Source organism: Geotrypetes seraphini, chromosome 2 (genome assembly GCF_902459505.1).
Source record: "Geotrypetes seraphini chromosome 2, aGeoSer1.1, whole genome shotgun sequence".
Classification (NCBI taxonomy): Eukaryota; Metazoa; Chordata; class Amphibia; order Gymnophiona; family Dermophiidae; genus Geotrypetes; species Geotrypetes seraphini.
Window position 1 is genome coordinate 355,995,853 of NC_047085.1, and position 17,023 is coordinate 356,012,875.

At 42.3% G+C, this 17,023-nt stretch overlaps 1 protein-coding gene across 1 annotated transcript in view; it reads right to left on the reverse strand.

The window, feature by feature from the left end:
- Window positions 1–17,023, reverse strand: part of TGM4 (transglutaminase 4) — an 88,937-nt gene that overhangs the window by 41,537 nt on the left and 30,377 nt on the right. The window contains exons 3-4 of the mRNA XM_033933792.1: window positions 15,332–15,438; window positions 11,175–11,307 (exon numbers count right to left, since the gene is read on the reverse strand). Of these exons, the coding sequence (XP_033789683.1) occupies window positions 11,175–11,307; window positions 15,332–15,438 (240 nt within the window). The remainder of the gene's footprint in view (window positions 1–11,174; window positions 11,308–15,331; window positions 15,439–17,023) is intronic.

Consider the following 17,023-nt stretch of genomic DNA (forward strand, 5'->3'; position numbering starts at 1 on the left):
GAATTTCGCTTTTTTATCTGGCAAGGGAAGCACCCCAGGTTGAGTCAACAGGTGCTTTGGTCTGCTCGGGAAGACGGGGGTAGGGCACTGCCAAATTTGTATTGGTACTATGAAGCGGCACAACTTCGCTTTATACTTGATTGGAGGATAGCGGTATTTAAGCCTGGGGTTCAGATAGAGCAAAGTTATGTTCCTCATTGTGCCCTTCATACTTGGTTGTGGACTTCTTTGTCAGTGTCTGAGCGTTTGAAGGGACAACGGAATCCATTTTTTTGTCATCTGGTACGGGTTTGGGGATCTCTGTGTCAAAAGAAGAGGGGTGATAGAGGGGTTTCTACTCTTGCTCCACTTGCGGGGGAACCGTGGTTTCATGCAGGAATGGAAAGGGGGGCTTTTCGGAGATGGGAATCTCAGGGTGTTACTATATTTAGGGATGTACTTATTGGGGGTTTCTTGCCTACTTTTGAGGGGTTAGTGGCTAAAAAGCCAGGGTTGGGGGGTGAATTTTTTGCATATATGCAGTTGAGCATTTTATGATTTCGGTTGGTTGGGATAAGGGAAATCCTCAGGGATCTGAACATTTGGAAAATTTATGGGTGTTATTGAGTAGAGTGCTGAGACCGATTTCCATTCTATATAAATTTTTGCGAGGTAGGGAGGTGATTTCCCTTCCTTTTAAGCTACATTGGGAACGGGACCTTCATCTTCAATTTTCTGTAAAAGATTGCTCCCTTATTTGTGCTGAGGTGCAGAGAGCTTCTCATTGTATTTTAGTGCAAGAAAATGCATATAAAATCTTAACACGCTGATATTATACACCTGAACGGTTACATCTTATGTACCCACTGGTTCCTGATTCTTGCTGGAGATGTAGTAGGGGTCCTGGTTCTTTTTTGCATATTTGGTGGGAGTGTGGGGTGATCCAGAAATTTTGGGTGCTGGTTACTCACTCTTTGTCAGTGTGGATCCAGGATCCCATACAGATTTTACCCCAGGTGTGTCTGCTCGGGTTGCATAATGTTAGAAATGCTCCTTGGCAGACAAAATTGGTCCGAATGGGGTTGGCCGCAGCCAAATGTTTGATAGCGCAGTATTGGAAGAGGTTAGTTGCTCCACCAGAGGAGGAATGGTTGGAAAAATTACGAAAACTTGCCCAGATGGAATGCTTAGCTGCTAAGCACTATGGTTATTATGAACATCAGAAGCGGACTTGGGACAACATATTTCATTGTATTTGATCCTATCTTTTTGTTGAGTGGGAGGGGGGGATTGTGGGGGAGGGGCAGGGTGGTTGTTTGGGAATCTCTTTGAAGAACCAACAAGGGGACTTCCTCATAGTGTGTATTTTGTTGATGCCTCTTTTTTTTTTTTTTTTTTTTAATTTTATTTTATGATGGGTTGTGGGATTGGAGTGTACTAGTGAACTGTTTACTTTGTATGCTATATTGAGTGGCTGTAGTATTCTACAGTGATGTATTTGTGGTGATTATATTGTTTTGTCTTTATTATAAAATTCTAATAAAAATTGAATAAAAAAAAAAAAAAAATTTTCACTGCCTGTTTCTATTATGACCATTGATTCCGTTTCATGGTTATTACAAAAAATATTTTTTTTACATGGGGGAGGGTGTCAAAAAATGATGAGCCCCGGGTGTCACATACCCTAGGTACGCCATTGGTGGGGATGATTTTAAAACCCTTCTAAGACAACAAGATAGATTTTTAAATTATATACCTGCGAGTCTGCAGGCCTGCAGAATGAAGACTTCCAGAGCAGGCCGACGGCAGCAGGCTCACCTCATAGATGTTGCCAGCTGCCTGAAGATTTAAAATTACAGAAGCAGGGGAGGAGGTAGGCAGGGGAATCGGGAACTGGAGAGAGAGGCTATGGCACAGGAGACTGCTGGGGGTGGGAAAGAAGGGAAGAACATATGTTGAACGGGCTAGGAGGGGGTTGGGAAGGCAGGGAAGGACAGATGCTGCATGGATGGAGTTGTGGCAAGGGAGGGAAAGAGAGATGCTGCCAGTAGGGGATAGAGGAGAAAGGTAGAATGGTTGGACATAGGTGTGTGGAGCAAGAAGGAAAGAGAGATGGTGCACATGGGGAAAGGAAGAAAGAGGGAGAATTGCTGGACATGATAGTGGTGGCGAGGAGGGAGGGAGAAATATTGAATGCTGTAATGGAGAGGGAAGGATGGAATAGATGGAAAGGGATGCCAGAGGGAGGAATGGTGAAGGGAAGGGAGGAAGAGGTGCAGCATGATGTTGGAGAGGGTTGATAGAAGGAGAAATGTTGAGCATGGGGCTGATAGGGACAGGGCAGGATTAACCAATAGGCCAAGTAGGCATGTGCCTAGGGCCCGAAATGGTCAGGGGGGCCCGATGAAGGAGGACATCAACATTGTTTTTTCCAAACGGCAATAGGCCTCTCCAGCATCAATTGCCAACAAGAGACCCCCCCCCCCCCGATTAGCAATGCGAGCCCCACCCTGATTGGCAATGCGGCCCCCCCCATCGATGGAAAGTAAGACATGCAAGCAACGCGGGTAAGAAATGCAACGGGAACTGTAATTGTGCAAGCGGTGCTGCTTGCCCAAAGCTTCCTTCTGACGCAGCTTCCTGTTTCCACCTGGGCGCATGGTGGGGTGGGGTGGGGCGGGGCAGGGGGGCCCAGTGTACTTGGGTGCCTAGGGGCCCTCAACAAATTAATCCTGCCCTGGGTGGGGAGGGGCAAAATATTCTATACAGGAGCCAGGAGATGAGAGAGATAGAAATATTGGACTTGGCAGTAGAAGGGGTGGGAGAGACGTGTCCTAGATATCCCCTCTCTCTATCTTTTCCCTTTCCCTTTGCAGCAAAGGAGGGAATGAGAGAGAGATGGTGAACAATGAGAGATGTTGCACATGGAAATTGAGAAGAGAGAGAAAGGTATGCAGAAGACAGGAAAGCAGAAAAAAGAGAAACTGGAATCGACTTAATGGAAAAATAAATCTCCAGAGAACAAAGGTAAAAAAGCATTTTATTTTGAATTTATTGACTGAAATACAGTATGTTAGCTTTGGGAAATGTGTATAGTAACATAGTAACATAGTAGATGACGGCAGATAAAGACCCGAATGGTCCTTCCAGTCTGCCCAATCTGATTCAATTTAAATTATTATTTTTTTTTTTTTCTTCTTAGCTATTTCTGGGCGAGAATCCAAAGCTTTACCCGGTACTGTGCTTGGGTTCCAACTGCCAAAATCTCTGCTAAGACTTACTCCAGCCCATCTACACCCTCCCAGCCATTGAAGCCCTCCCCTGCCCATCCTCCTCCAAACGGCCATGCACAGACACAGACCGTACAAGTCTGCCCAGTAACTGGCCTAGTTCAATCTTTAATATTATTTTCTGATTCTAAATCTTCTGTGTTCATCCCACGCTTCTTTGAACTCAGTCACAGTTTTACTCTCCACCACCTCTCTCGGGAGCGCATTCCAGGCATCCACCACCCTCTCCGTAAAGTAGAATTTCCTAACATTGCCCCTGAATCTACCACCCCTCAACCTCAAATTATGTCCTCTGGTTTTACCATTTTCCTTTCTCTGGAAAAGATTTTGTTCTACGTTAATACCCTTTAAGTATTTGAAGGTCTGAATCATATCTCCCCTGTCTCTCCTTTCCTCTAGGGTATACATATTCAGGGCTTCAAGTCTCTCCTCATACGTCTTCTGGCGCAAGCCTCCTATCATTTTCGTCGCCCTCCTCTGGACCGCCTCAAGTCTTCTTACATCTTTCGCCAGATACGGTCTCCAAAACTGAACACAATACTCCAAGTGGGGCCTCACCAATGACCTGTACAGGGGCATCAACACCTTCTTCCTTCTACTGACTACGCCTCTCTTTATACAGCCCAGAATCCTTCTGGCAGCAACCACTGCCTTGTCACACTGTTTTTTCGCCTTTAGATCTTCGGACACTATCACCCCAAGGTCCCTCTCCCCGTCCGTGTAAATCAGCTTCTCTCCTCCCAGCATATACGGTTCCTTCCTATTATTAATCCCCAAATGCATTACTCTGCATTTCTTTGCATTGAATTTTAGTTGCCAGGCATTAGACCATTCCTCTAACTTTTGCAGATCCTTTTTCATATTTTCCACTCCCTCTTCGGTGTCTACTCTGTTACAAATCTTGGTATCATTTGCAAAAAGGCACACTTTTCCTTCTAACCCTTCAGCAATGTCACTTACATACATATTGAACAGGATTGGCCCCAGCACCGAACCCTGAGGGACTCCACTAGTCACCTTTCCTTCCTTCGAGCGACTTCCATTAACCACCACCCTCTGGCGTCTGTCCGACAGCCAGTTTCTGACCCAGTTCACCACTTTGGGTCCTAACTTCAGCCCTTCAAGTTTGTTCAACAGCCTCTTATGAGGAACTGTATCAAAGGCTTTGCTGAAATCCAAGTAAATTACATCTAGCATATGTCCTCGATCCAGCTCTCTGGTCACCCAATCAAAAAATTCAATCAGGTTCGTTTGGCACGATTTACCTTCTGTAAAGCCATGTTGCCTCGGATCCTGTAACCCATTAGATTCAAGGAAATACACTATCCTTTCTTTCAGCAACACTTCCATTATTTTTCCAACAACTGAAGTGAGGCTCACCGGCCTGTAGTTTCCTGCTTCATCCCTGTGACCACTTTTATGAATAGGGACCACATCCGCTCTCCTCCAATCCCCAGGAATCACTCCCGTCTCCAGAGATTTGTTGAACAAGTCTTTAATAGGACTCGCCAGAACCTCTCTGAGCTCCCTTAGTATCCTGGGATGGATCCCGTCTGGTCCCATCGCTTTGTCCACCTTCAGTTTTTCAAGTTGCTCATAAACACCCTCCTCCGTGAACGGCGCAGAATCTACTCCATTTTCTCGTGTAACTTTGCCAGACAATCTCGATCCTTCTCCAGGATTTTCTTCTGTGAACACAGAACAGAAGTATTTGTTTAGCACATTTGCTTTCTCCTCATCACTCTCCACATATTTGTTCCCAGCATCTTTCAGCCTAGCAATTCCATTTTTTATCTTCCTCCTTTCACTAATATATCTGAAAAAATTTTTATCTCCCTTTTTTACATTTTTAGCCATTTGTTCTTCCGCCTGTGCCTTCGCCAAACGTATCTCTCTCTTGGCTTCTTTCAGTTTCACCCTGTAGTCCTTTCTGCTCTCCTCTTCTTGGGTTTTTTTATATTTCATGAACGCCAACTCTTTCGCCTTTATTTTCTCAGCCACTAGGTTGGAGAACCATATCGGCTTCCTTTTTCTCTTGTTTTTATTGATTTTCTTCACATAAAGGTCCGTAGCCATTTTTATCGCTCCTTTCAGCTTAGACCACTGTCTTTCCACTTCTCTTATGTCCTCCCATCCTAACAGCTCTTTCTTCAGGTACTTTCCCATTGCATTAAAGTCCGTACGTTTGAAATCTAGGACTTTAAGTATCGTGCGGCCGCTCTCCACTTTAGCCGTTATATCAAACCAAACCGTTTGATGATCGCTACTACCCAGGTGAGCACCCACTCGAACATTAGAGATACTCTCTACATTTGTGAGGACCAGATCCAATATCGCTTTTTCCCTTGTGGGTTCCGTCACCATTTGTCTGAGCAGAGCCTCTTGAAAGGCATCCACAATCTCCCTACTTCTTTCCAATTCCGCAGACGGAACATTCCAGTCCGCATCCGGCAGGTTGAAATCTCCCAACAGCAGAACCTCCTCTTTCCTTCCAAACTTTTGGATATCCACAATCAGATCCTTATCAATTTGCTGCGATTGAGTCGGAGGTCTGTAGACTACACCCACGTAGATAGAAGTTCCATCTTCTCTTTTCAGAGCAATCCATATCGCTTCTTCCTCTCCCCAGGTCCCTTGCATTTCGGTCGCTTGGATATTGATCTTTACATAGAGAGCTACTCCTCCTCCTTTATGACCATCTCTGTTCTTCCTAAAAAGATTATATCCCGGTATGTTTGCATCCCATCCATGTGATTCACTGAACCATGTCTCTGTGATAGCAACAATATCTAGATCTGCCTCTAATATCAGGGCTTGCAGATCATGAACTTTGTTGCTTAGACTGCGAGCATTTGTGGTCATCGCTTTCCAGCTATTTTTCAGCGATAATCTCCTTTTTCGTATGGATTTTTGTGTCGTTTCACTTTCCGTTGCAATACTAAGAAATGAGTTGCTGATATTGCTTATGTTGCAGCCTTTACTACTATCACATCTTTTCTTTTGCCGGGGGTGGTCTCTATAATTGTCCTTCGTACATACACCACCCCGACCTTCTAGTTTAAATGCCTAGAAAAATATTGTCTAAATTTCTCTGCAAGGTTTCTTTTTCCTGCTGTAGTAATATGTAGCCCATCAATGCAATATAGCTTCTTGTCCTTCCATGTATTTCCCCATCCTCCTATGTACCTGAAGCCTTCTTGATGACACCAGGCTCTGAGCCATCTATTAAAGTCCTCTGTGTTTTTCACTCTTTGCTCTCCTTTTCCATATGCAGGCAGTATTTCAGAAAAAGCTAAAGTCTTTACAAAAGGTTTCACGCCCTCACCAAGCTCCCGAAAAGCTTTCTGTGCTGCAAGTGTGGAGTTGTTGGCCAGGTCATTTGTTCCCAGATGGATAACAACATCAGTGTTAAAATCCTTAGTTTCTTCCTTAATTATAGTCAGTATTTGCCTGGAACTCCTGGTAGCTGAGGATCCTGGAAGACATTTCACTATTTTGGTCTCCTCGTCCTGTGTTCCAAGGTTAATGCCTCTGATGATGGAATCCCCCAACAGTAATAGTTTTCTGTTTTTGGCTTTTTTATTTGTACTTAGAGTGCTCTTGTTCTCTTGAGTTTCCTTCATTGGTTCAAGTCCCACCTCCCTTCTGTTTTCCTGAGTATCGCAGTGCACTAGTGGAGCAAAGGAATTCTGTAGAGGTAATATTAGTGAAGGTGGATGTTTCTGTGTTATATGTCGCAGTCTTCCTGAGCCTACTGTGACCCATTTATTCCTGGGCTGTTTTATTCTTTGAGGTAGAGGTGGTAAGTTGGTATGATTTTGTGGAGTGATGGAAGCTGCTTTAATTGTATTCAATTCCTGTTTAAGTTTGCAGAGCTCCTCCTTAATACTGGCAAGTTGAAGACAGATGGGGCAAGCCTTAAGCCTCCAAATAGTATGTCTTGGAATTAAAGCACCACAGTGATTGCATAGAATAAAGGTCATCTTGATTGGTTGTGAAGTGACCAGAAATATAGGCTCTATACCACCTAAAACACAGTATTTTTAACAAAAATGCAGGTTCTATCAGTGCTACCCTAAAACACAGGATTTATAACAGGATTTTCCCTACTTTAGTCACCCTGAGCCACAGGCACCAGAAATATAGGCTCTATACCACCTAAAACACAGTATTTTAAACAAAAATGCAGGAAGAGGAAATAAGATTTAACAGAGGAAAGAGAAGGATTTATTTTTTTGTGCTTTTTTTATATATTTTTTTTTTTAGTAAGAAACAGGGAGGAGAAGAGAAATTAAGCAGATATAATGCTGAAAACCAGTGAAAAGAGCAGAATATGAAATGTTGAGTAACTTAGCTTTTAGAAGTTCACAGGGCAGCCTTGTTTCAGCAATATATAGCAGATGTCTTTGTACTGTGTTCAGTAGAAAAGGATATGCATTTCTGTTTTTATCCAGTGTTACTTGCTGAGTTTAATTTTTTGGGGTTCCAGTTCAATTTTTGTCTACTTATTTTTGTTTCTAATTTGTGACCCCTTGTTCTGTATTTTGTGAGGGTGTGGCATAAAATGTTTATTTGAAATGCCTTAGGTTCATAAAATTGTATAAAATCTTATTTCTGCATTGAATAGGAAAATGCAAGGAAGAAAATTAAGTTTGCGGGGACAGTGAGTGGACAGGGATGAACAATGCAAGGATGGTGAGGGGACAGGGAAGAAAATGCACTTCACTGTGGGGATGGTGAGGGGATGGAGATGAATCTTTGTCCCTGCGCAACTCTCTAGTTGGAAAGAGCTTCTGTGTACCAGATGATCTGAGCGAAACATTCCAAATCAGCAAGGTTTACAATAGTTTACAATGGTGCCAAATGCCAATTAAGGGCATATGAGAGGCCTGAGTCTCAAAGAGCTATTCAATGGAAAACATAGGGCTCCTTTTACTAAGCTGCATTAGGGCTTTAACACGCAGAATAGCATGCGCTACAATGCCCCATGCGCTAGATGCTAACGCCAGCATTGAGCTGGCGTTAGTTCTAGCCGCGTAGCGCGGAGTTAGCACGAGCTAATCTACTGTGTGCATTAAAAACGCTAGCGCACCTTAGTAAAAGGAGCCCATAGTGAAAGCCTCCCCTTTCATTCAGCTCAGATCCCCCAGCTTAGAGCAGAACTGCTGTAATGAGTGTGTTTATGTAATAGGTAGGATTTCTGAATTGGAAATGGAGAAACATGCCTCAATATTTAGGGATTATCTAAAGACAGTAATTCCCCTCCCACTGCCAGTACATACAACCCCCACCCTCCAAGTAACACTTCTGCCTCTTTCAGTAAAATAATGTATGGAAATAAACTTTATAAAGATTAATTTAAAAAGATAAGAACATAAGAATAACCATACTGGAGGGAGGTTGGAAGGAGGGAAACGCAGATTATAAAATTATATTGTGTGTATATGAAGAATGAATGGAAGAAATAGCATTACAATTAGTACTATTATTATAGGAATGGGGTCTGAAATAGAACTTGGGCAGTCTGAGGCGGAGCTTGGATGGGTCTAGGGTGGAGCTTTTGCCTCCCCCAAACAAAAAAAAGGATTCCACTGCCTATGATTTTATGTAAAGCCTCATATATATTTTCTTTCCAGTTCAATAGGGTAAGCTAAATGCACATCTCCTTATGAGAAACTTAGAGTGATATGGGGACTAAACTTATGCCAGGGTACACCTGGCGGGGCCTCCGCGTGTACGGATCGCCAGACTTGATGGACCTAGGGTCTGTTCCAGAGATGGCACATATGTTCTTATTTTATTATATAATTTAGCATAATTTTTTTTTAATTGCTTGTCTTTGTAACCCACTCCCCGCCTCACTACTATGCATCAGCCCAGCCATAACATCTGCTTTCCTGGCTTAGAGGGAACATTGCTTTACTGGGTCAGACCAATGGTCCTCACGGTGGCCAATCCAGATCAGTAGTACCTGGCAAAATCCTAAAAAGTAGCAACATGCCATGCTACCGATCCAGAGTAGAGGTCTGCACGGGAACGAAGATCGTGGGAATCCCCCCCCTAACCCATGGGACTCCCACAGGGACCCCCCCACGGGGACGGAAGGCTTTGGAAGCAGGGTTCATCCATATAATATAATGGACACGTCAGACTTACTAAAAGAGGGGGTTTATAAGTTAATTACCTGAACAGAAAACAAAAAAAGGGTTCCACCAAAGAGATTCCACAAGGAAAACAGCAGCGCAAACACAAAAGAAACTGTGGAATTGATAATCCTGTGAGAAGTAATTGCTGATTTTTATGGGGACGGGCGGGGATGGAGGTAATTCCTTGTGGGGATGGGTGGGGACGGAGAGGATCCTGACAGAGACAGGTGGGGACGGAGAGGATCCTGGCGGGGACAGGTGGGGACAGAGAGGATCCTGGCGGGGATGGGTGGGGATGAGTGGGATTTCTGTCCCCGCGCAACTCTCTAATCCAGAGCAAGCAGTAGCTTCCCCATGCTCAATAACAGACTTTGGACTTTTCCTCCAGGAAATTGTCCAAACCTTTCTTAAAACCAGCCACGCTAACTGCTCTTACCTCAACCTCTGGCAGATCTTAACTGTTCTCTGCATGAAAAAAATATTTCCTCCTATTGGTTTTAAAAGTATTTTTCCTGTAACTTCACCAAGTGTCTCCCAGTCTTTGTAATTGTTGTAAGATAACACCTAAGTGTATTTGTGCTCAACTGCAAAGGGAGGATAGGCAGGTCAGAGGCATTCCGGAAAATTGTGCATAGTAGTATATAGAATACCACAGATGTGCAGGAGGATTTGCACCTGCTTTCAGTTGGTGTAGGTCCTCATTCCACAACGTAGGTACCTTTTTGTAGTTCCAAGTTTTATTAATGCTCAGTATACCGCTTTACATTCCTAAGCGATTTACATCACACAATGATAGAAATTAAAAAACAATAAAATAGAGGGTATTACATATACGAATACACTGTTAGACAAACCATATAAACAACTACGCCAGATACAAAGGGGAAAAAGGATAGGATTACACTACTTAAAAAATTTAAAAAAGTGGTGGGGAGGGAAAGAACAAAATAGGGCATGCTGCGAATTGTATGTCACACTCGGGATCTAGGTCTCGTATGCCTCTTTAAAAAGAGAGGTTTTAAGCATTGATTTACATAAGAACATAAGCAATGCCTCCAATGGGTCAGACCTGAGGTCTATCGTGCCCAGCAGTCCGCTCACGTGGTGGCCCAACAGGTCCAGGACCTGTGTAGAGATCCTCTATTTATACCCCTCTATCCCCTTTTCCAGTAGGAAATTGTCCAATCCTTTCTTAAACCCCAGTACCGTACTCTGCCCTATTACGTCCTCTGAAGCGCATTCCAGGTGTCCACCACATGTTGGGTAAAGAAGAACTTCCTAGCATTTGTTTTGAATCTATCCCCTTTCAACTTTTCCGAATGCCCTCTTGTTCTTTTATTTTTCAAAAGTTTGAAGAAACTGTCCCTCTCTACTCTCTCTATGCCCTTCATGATCTTGTAAGTCTCTATCATATTTGAATTTAGAAGAATTAGATTCTTGTCTCAGTATAAGTGGCAGTGAGTTCCACTTCTCACATAAGCACCCTGTTATAGAATTACGCCCTTACAGGATAATTCTGTAACTGGATGCCCATATTTAGGTGCCTAGAGGATGCCCATGTAGCACCCGTCCTTTACAGGAAAGTAGGCATGCAAGTAAGTCCCAACCATGCTCTACCCAGACTCCACTCATGTCTACGCCCACCGTCAAACACACACTATTCCAGCATACATTTGCAAGCATAATTGGTATGTAAAGTGTATAGAATTTATCCCTTCTTGTTCTGATCAACAAACATCTTTCTGTGACTATGAATTACCGGCACACCATGGATTGAATAGAACGTAGAAGGCATTGTTTTTAGGTGTGTGACACTTATTATCCTGCATTATCACAGAAAGGTAGTATATTCCCACGATGGCATCTGCTGGGCTGTTCACCTTAACAAAGCACTACAAAAAAAATCATAACAAAGCTATGTATCAGAGAAATGCACCTTTGAAAACTGAAATATAAGTAACACTACAGTAGTCGATATACCCGTAGGGGTTTTTTCCCCCCCCTCCAACTTCCAGCATTTCACGTTCCCTCTTACTCTTTATCCCTTCACCTCTTAGCCTTCCATCTCCACTCACTTGGTTAGGGATGGGCTGTCATTTTTGAAAGGATGTAGGAACTGTCAACAACATATCTTTTGTCATTGCGTGTTGTTAATAAATGAAAATGATCAGAAAACCCCCCCACACACGTTTTGTGTTTTTCATTTGCCAATAGCAGTGTCCATTATTTAGAAAGGGCGCGCAATGAAAATAAAGGCTAACAAAAATGAAACAAATGAACAATGCTGCAAATAAGGAAGGAAATGAGATGAACATTTTGGGGTTGCCTTTAGGTCTTGCCTTTTGCTCTCCCTCTTAACCCATCTCTCTGTCTCCCAATCCTCCGTATTCCCTTTTTATTTCTGTCACCCCACAGCCACTATTTTCCATGAATGTTATCACTTTGAATAGGTAACTTATAAATTAAATAAATAATTACATTTCTCAGGGGACCTTTTATTAAAACTGCGGCAACAGTGGCCTTAGCGCGCCCTTACCTTGTGTCTTTTACATGTGCCAAGGCCGTTTTTGCAACAGACAGAAATAGGCAGATTTTCCTATTTCTGGAATTAATGACCATGCGTTGAGTGCGGAATTAGCATGTGGTCATTAAAAATATTGCCGCATGAGCCCTTACCACCACCCGTTGTAAGCAGTAAGGGCTCCCGCGCTAACCAGTTAGCATGTAGCAATGCCCCCCCATGAGTTAACTGATTAGCGCTGTCACACCCACTCTCCCTTCCAGAAAACACGCCCCCTTCCAGAAAACAGAAAATATTTTTAGTGCATTTTGTGGTCATGCAAATTGGCAAATTTACCACGGAATACCTCTGCGTATCCAACAATAACTCTTTTGAAACTGTAGTAAGCACATGTTAGTGTTTACTGCAGCTTAGTAAAAAAGGACCCCTCAGAGTACTCCGTTTCTAAACTAAACTAAACTAACTAAGCCTTAGGTTTGTATACCGCGCCATCTCCGCAAGCGTAGAGCTCGGCACGGTTTACAGAGTTAGGATGGAAAGGAACTCCAATGAAGGGTTATAGGATAGGAACTAAGAGGGTATGGAGGGGCCAGGGTACCAGAGAGGGGGAGGTGTTTCTCTGGCTTATAACCTGTTATCTTTTCTTTTCCTGTTTTCCTCTCTTCACTCTGTTGCTCTATGATTGTCCCCTATTCCTCCAGGCTCTCTGTTTATCAGACCCTGCTAATCTGATTTTTTGATTTAAAAATATGATAGTGTTTCATAATCATTAATAAAACTTTACTGGCTTCCTATACAGGTCCATATAACTTTTTGGGTTTTCAAATTTTTAATGGTTGTACATCTGCATGTGGCTAATTTGTTGGAAAGCCATGTTTCTATCATTTACATGATCAATTTTTATTATTATAACCTAAAGTTCCATGTTATGAGACTATTTAATTCTTTATTCTCACATCAAGTGTCATCTGCTGGAACAATCTACCTATGATCATTACAGAAGAACAAAAGTATATATCTCTTCATAAAAAATTAAAAACTTTTGTTTTTAACAAATTTATAATGTGTAATTTTAGGATTTACTGTCCCTTTTATAATTATGTTTATTTTGGCTGTTAAATTTTAATTCTTAATGATTGTATCGGTCAAGTTCTGATTGTAAACCGCTTTGGACCTTCTTGTTGGGATTAAGCAGTTAATAAGTTTCAGATTGTATTGTATTGTAAAGCATAGGACCAAAGGGATCTTGGGTTCCAGGGTGCTCTGAGAGAAGTCCTGTATAAGGCAGAGGAAAGAAATGAGCATGAGTAAAAGAAAGAGGCTAAGGTCTGATATTCAGCCGCTGGCAGGCAGTGCATTGACTGGCCACCACAGGCAGCCAACACGGATATTCAATGCTAGGCCATTTTCAGTGACCAGTATTAAATATAGTATCTGGGTTTTTTTATCGCTGACTAGCGCATGGCCAGTTAAGACAATATTCATGCTAAGCCTGACCACTTACGTTCTGAATATTGTGACTTAAGTGATCATGCCCCCGGAATGCCTCCAACATTACTGTGTTTTTTCAGTGCTAACAAGGCATTTTCAGTGGTGATAACTGGTTAAATGCTGCTGAAAATGACTAGTTAGCCACCAAGATGCAAGTTAACCGGTTGGCAGCCATTCTCGACTGAATATCCACTGGATTGTAATTATCCTCTATTCTTACCTTAGTATCTAAAAAAGAAGGGGTCACAAAATAATCTGTTTGCCCTGGGCTCCATAGCATCTAATCATGTTTTAGCATGGAGGAAGGCAAATAGGCCAAGAGTTTTTCTAAAGATCTGAGAGACAGTGGCCGATGCAAAAGCATCATTTCCATGATGTGCCCAGACCATTTGGTCACTACTGAGGTGTCACGTGACTCCAGTATACAGCCATTTGAATATCTACGACTAAATCTAAGTGTTTCTACACAGTTTAATTTGTTTTTGACTGGGGCACATCTTTTGATATGTTGAACATTACATTAGTGATTTTTATTCCGCCATTACCTTGCGGTTCAAGGCGGATCACACAAGAGGTTAGCTGGACATTTCCAGGAGAGTTACAAAGTAGAGCAGGTTACATCGGCGGAGTTCTAGACATTGTTTCAGGGTCATTACAAGATAGACAATTTAGTTAGAAGGTTGTGGGATCTGGGGGAGATTGAAATGCTTCCTGCGGTGTTAGTTTGTCTTGATGGATTTCTTGAATAGCAGGGTTTTTATTTCTCTTCTGAAAGTTTTGTAGTTTGGTGTTGTGATCAGTAGATTGGAGAGTTGATGGTCTAGTTTTGTTGCCTGCGTGGCCAGAAAGCCATCATACATTTTTTTGCATTTGATGCCTCTGATTGGGGGGTGATTGAATGGTGTCTGGGTTCTCCTTTGTCTGGTTGTGGTAGTTCAGATAAGGCGGTTGTTCAAGTAGGCTGGGCTGTCTCCATTCATGGCTTTGAATAGTAGACAGTAAAATTTGAATAGAATTCTTGCTTGTATTGGGAGCCAGTGTGAGTTGAGGTATGTGGTGGTGATGTGGTCGTATTTATTCAGCGAATAGATCAGTCTGAGAGCTGTGTTTTGTACTGCTTGTAGTTGTTTTATCATGACTGCGGGGCAGGGAAGATAGAGGATGTTGCAGTAGTCTAGAAGTCCTAGGACTAGGGATTGGACCATGAGCTGGAATTGTTTTCTGTTGAAGAATTTTTGGATTTGCCTTATGTTTCACATGACCGTGAATGATTTCTGGATTGTTTTGTTGATTTGTGGTTGCATGGTACAGCATCTGTCTAAATATATATATATTTAATATTGGAGACATTGAATACAATTAAGTACTACAATAGAGAGAATGTTTATTGCTAAACACTATAAAATCAAGAGAGAATGCTTATAATGTAACTTTTGGTCCACTAGTTGGAGCTTTTGACTCCAATATACTGTATGGTGAATTTCTTGAGCAGTGGCGACTGCCTAGTTACTGAATTGTTCTCTCTTTTAAACGTAATCAGTGTCGGTGTTCTCCTACATTATAGACATTTTAGGAGGCTTTTCTGATTTTGGACATGTGAAAAGAGTCAGGTTAGAGTCTACAAAACTGGGAAAAGTTAAACCAACAGGGTTAGCCAGTACTGAACTAAAATTCAGAGCAAATGCAGAACTGCAGTCTACAAAGGAGCCACATGAGGGGGCAGTTTCCATAGATTTGAAACACGGATGCAAAGATAAGGTATTAACTCAAAAGATCAGTAAAGACTTCAACCAAATTGCTGTGCCATGTGAATTAGCTACTTAATATATTTATATCTTACTCCTGCACCAGGAAAACAATGACCCTTTTTCACATTCTTTTTCAAGTTCACAAATAAGGATTACCTCATTCCCACTTTTCTTATAGATGACAGCTTTCCAGCGGTTCGAATCTGGGCCAGACTTCACATCAATTTCCACAAGGGATTCATTGGCCTGACTCGGCTTTTCTCCTGCCAATGTTCCAACATACAGTAATAAAAAAAGTCTCTTCATGTTGAATTAAACCACAAATGAAATAATAAAAGCTATTTATGACATAATCTTTAAGAGCTATTGCATTATTCATTCAAATCTGAATAAAAAAGATGTTTAAAAATATTATCCTGTCTTCTAAATGATTAAAATATTTCTTTTTTTTTTTTGGGGGGGGGAGAGAGAGGGAAGGTATAGATTCAAAACAATGGTGTGCATTTTCTTTCCTCATGCATAGCTTCTGTTCTTCATGCTGACTGGCTCTAGAGAAGATGCAGTTGAAGTTATCTATAGCCCTTGGGAAGAATAAGGAAGCTCCAGCCTCTGCACAACAGTGACACCTAGCAGCCAGACTTAAAGTGTACTCAAATCAGGTCTCGATGAAGGAGCCAAAGTCTATAGAATCTGCTAGAAGAATACCAATAGAACACCACCCACCATACAACCTGCCCTAAAATTATAACAGGAAGGAAAACGCCTCAGAACAATCTGGATAACATTAACAGCGATTGAATCATCAGCAAAAAATTACTTCCTTTCAGTGAAGTCTACCAAATTCAAAATAAATTGAAGATTTTCTGTATTTTGCACTAAAACCATAATTCTATAAAAAGTGCCTAAAGTTATGTGCCTAAATCGGTGCAACTGGCCCATCTAGGCGCCTAACTTATCAAATTAGGCTTAATAGGCACTGATAATTGAAAAACGCTATTAAAACAATTTTTAAAAATTATCTGGTAGGTACATAACTTGGTAGGCGCCTACTACTTTGAGGTAGGCGTCTACTCCGAGGCACCTACCAGAAAGTAGATGTAGTTAAGGGTAGATTTTGAGTGTGGTTTGACTTACGCGCCAGTAAGCACCTAACTTAGGCATACTCATTTAGGACAAGAAAAGCCTAGCATAAATGGCAGTGCGCCTAAGGTTTCAGTGCCAACTAGAGCTTAAGACTGCTTAGGTGCCGTTAGGAGCGATTTATAAACAGCACCTACATATGATTGACACTTATGATTTTCCTTCAAGCTATAATTCTAAAGTCCTCATATACGGTGACCTGTAAAAAGTGTGCAGGACTTTGGCATGCCAACAATCCCGCGGCGACAATTGCACGCAGGACAAATGTGTGTTGCCGCTTCCGCCATTCCCATTAGTGCTCTGAGGGGGGCGTGGGGGGAACCCCTGCACTACACTGAGAAGTCCTCACGCTCCCGTTGGGGGGCGTTGGGGCTGTGTGTGTGGGAAACATCCCCCCACTACACTGAAAACTCCAAACAGGAAAGAGGACGGGAATTTTCAGTGTACTGGGGGGGGGTCCCCCCCAATTATATTACCTCTAAATCAGAACCCCATATGGACAACAAACCTCCCCTCTGCAACACTAACAGGCTTTAATTTCACACACACACAAGCCAATCACACAACAGGAAGTGACAGGGAAAAAGAAAGGTGGAGAAAAAGCCTCAGTTCAGCTTCATCTGGCAAAAAACTCCACCTTTCAAGGCTAACCCTGTACTCCAAAATATAGAACCAGTAGAAAAAGCTCTATGGTAGCCTGCAGGGAGA